The sequence below is a fragment of the Penaeus japonicus genome, unplaced genomic scaffold, assembly GCF_977035675.1.
Source record: "Penaeus japonicus unplaced genomic scaffold, GWHDUDI00000001_assembly GWHDUDI00000025, whole genome shotgun sequence".
Taxonomy (NCBI): domain Eukaryota; kingdom Metazoa; phylum Arthropoda; class Malacostraca; order Decapoda; family Penaeidae; genus Penaeus; species Penaeus japonicus.
Window position 1 is genome coordinate 38,421,939 of NW_028234427.1, and position 2,500 is coordinate 38,424,438.

The 2,500-nt window shown below is 36.8% G+C and overlaps 1 protein-coding gene across 2 annotated transcripts in view; it reads left to right on the forward strand.

Moving 5' to 3' along the window:
- LOC122245434 (uncharacterized) overlaps positions 1–2,500 on the forward strand; it is a 7,489-nt gene that overhangs the window by 4,505 nt on the left and 484 nt on the right. For both annotated transcript variants that reach the window (XM_086551696.1, XM_086551697.1), the window contains exons 5-6: positions 1,258–1,374; positions 2,384–2,500. The exon at positions 2,384–2,500 is cut by the window's right edge and continues 484 nt beyond it. In XM_086551696.1, the coding sequence (XP_086407822.1) occupies positions 1,258–1,374; positions 2,384–2,500 (234 nt within the window). The remainder of the gene's footprint in view (positions 1–1,257; positions 1,375–2,383) is intronic.

Consider the following 2,500-nt stretch of genomic DNA (forward strand, 5'->3'; position numbering starts at 1 on the left):
GGTTATAGATGGTGCTAGACAAGTTTGAAAGGTAAACCAGTTCCTGTTTTTCTCGTGATATAGTGCTTATAACAGACTCAGAAGAAAAATTACATCGAAGTGTGTGAGATTGAGTGTGTTTATGATGAAACTTGCCAGTAATCGTTAGCAAGAGTATTTATAATGGGGAGGCATTGGAAGATATGCAAAGCTTTAAGTACTTAGCATCCCTACTGTCAAGAAATGGGAGGCTGGAGCATGAAGGAAGATAGATGAGAGAAACAGGGAAGATCTAGTTGAAATTAAAAGAATGTGTAAGTGTTGGAAACTGGATATGTGGGCAAAGAAAGTGTGTACAATGGTGGTGGTGCTGGAGACCAACAGAGTCACTGAAAATATGCCAGTATGTACTATGTAGTCATTCTTGGATAAGAAACAATATGCATTGTTTTAGTTAACTAATGCAGTAAATATAGTATTCTACCTAGATTTGTTTCACCAATCAGTGTCACTCCTTATAGTATTTGATAGGGTTACAGGAAAGTGTTCTGAGATCACAAGGGTATATTGACACAAAAGTTAAGAATCACTGCTCTACAGCAACTCCACATATCAGCAAAAGGCATGCTTATGAAGGATGACCCACATATTTCCCCCTTAAGATGTAGTTGGTGGTTTGTTGTTACAGAAGGTGCTCAAACAATCAATAGTTAGAGTTTGTCATAGAAGTTAGGGGGAGTAGTGGCAGCTGGAGTCAGGTGTTGTTCCTCATCTCAAAGGTGATAGGGAGTTATAATGACATGGGGTTAGTCAGAGCTCCAGGTGGCACCAGCGTGGGCTCGGAAACCACCGTGACAGATCAAGGATTGACCTAGTTTGTGTCTGATTATGCGTGTGTCTGACCATGTTGTCTGAGCATCATGGTCATCATCATGTCCTCTTACTACTAGGTCACATCATCTCTCCTCTTCTCTCCTTCTCTCTCCTCTCTCCTGTCTCTCTTTTCTATTTGTCATTCTCTCTCGTCTCTCCCGTCTCTTTCCTCTGTCAGTCATTCTCTCTTGTCTCTTGTCTCTCATCTTCTCTTCCTGTCTTTCTTCTTCTCTTTCTCTTCACCTTTCCATCTCTCTCTTCTTTCTCTTTCTATCCTCCTCTCTCCTCTCTCTATAACTTTTACATCTTTATATAATGACACTTTTTTTTACATATTTGATAATCTAACCAAGAACAAAATATCAGATATAGCATATTTAATGTGAACCTTTCTTTGATTCTCAGGTAACCGGCATGCTACTCGAACTTCCGGTTTCATCACTAACACAGTTATTAAAGAATAGAGAGGCACTGACGGAAGCAGTGACGAAGGCCAAAAGAGAGTATCTCAAGTTTATTACGGTTAGTAAGTTTGTTTGTTTCATATTGTGCTTGAGATAAGCAGGTGGAGGAGGGTAGGAAATATTTTTTTGGACGTCCAGAATAATAAGCACCATAATAGTTTTGTGTTTTACCGGTAGATGTTTTCCTTTTTCAATTTTTGGATTTGTGGTTATAACCTAACTCATCATTAGTGGTGACTGAAGGATCTGAATGTTTCATTTAGAATTTTAATTTTAATTTCATTAGCCTGTCAGGATGAATGAAAAATCAATCCCTTAGAGTTTTCATTGTAACATTTATCTTGTCCAAAAAGTGAGTAAGGAACATGTTATATATTTTTCTGAATTTAAAGGTTTTACCTGTTTTGCATCAGGTTTGGATCTTCATGAAATAGTTGTAAACGTTATTTGCAGATTTTTCTGAGATTCTTAGTTGTTATTCTGCACCAGGTGTGTTCAGGTGTACTATAATTCACTACATTCATGGTTAATACCGAGTATTGTTTGCCTTTTATTTCTTACTAGTATGTGTTTTACATAGCTGTACATGGGTCATTCATGAGAATATTAAACACAAAATTATGATAAATGAGACAGGTTTATTCAATTCCAAACTACAGATGTTGAGTAACAAATCCTGAAATTAGGAGCTGTGCAAGGAAAGCAGAAAATCAGAATGTTTACTATTTTCCAAAAACTTTTGTTCTAAATTATATGAAAGACTAGAGCAGTGCTTTAATATAGTCATATGACTTCTGTTTCTACAGACTGTACTACGAGTTAAGTAAACACTTTTGCTGCAATTCTAGGAGAAAACTAAAATTTTGTGGTGTCCTTCAGTATCCTTTTTCAGTATCTCATTAGCTCATACATTTTGTAAACATTTTATAGATGTCTTTAAAAATGTCTGCACTTGTTTGCATTTTATCGACAAAGTGAGAATTAGAATAGATTTTAAACAGATTCCTGCCTCTTTTTGTATACAATCATATTCAGTGCATTGAGGATTTAACCATTCATTTTTCCAGGAGGAAGAAATTCAGAAATCGGAAGGAACGCCCCCGGAAACTAAATCCATAAGCAAGGAAAAGCAGGAGCTGGGCGAAATCATATACGAGAAGCTCCTGGCCAGGTATCCAACAGAA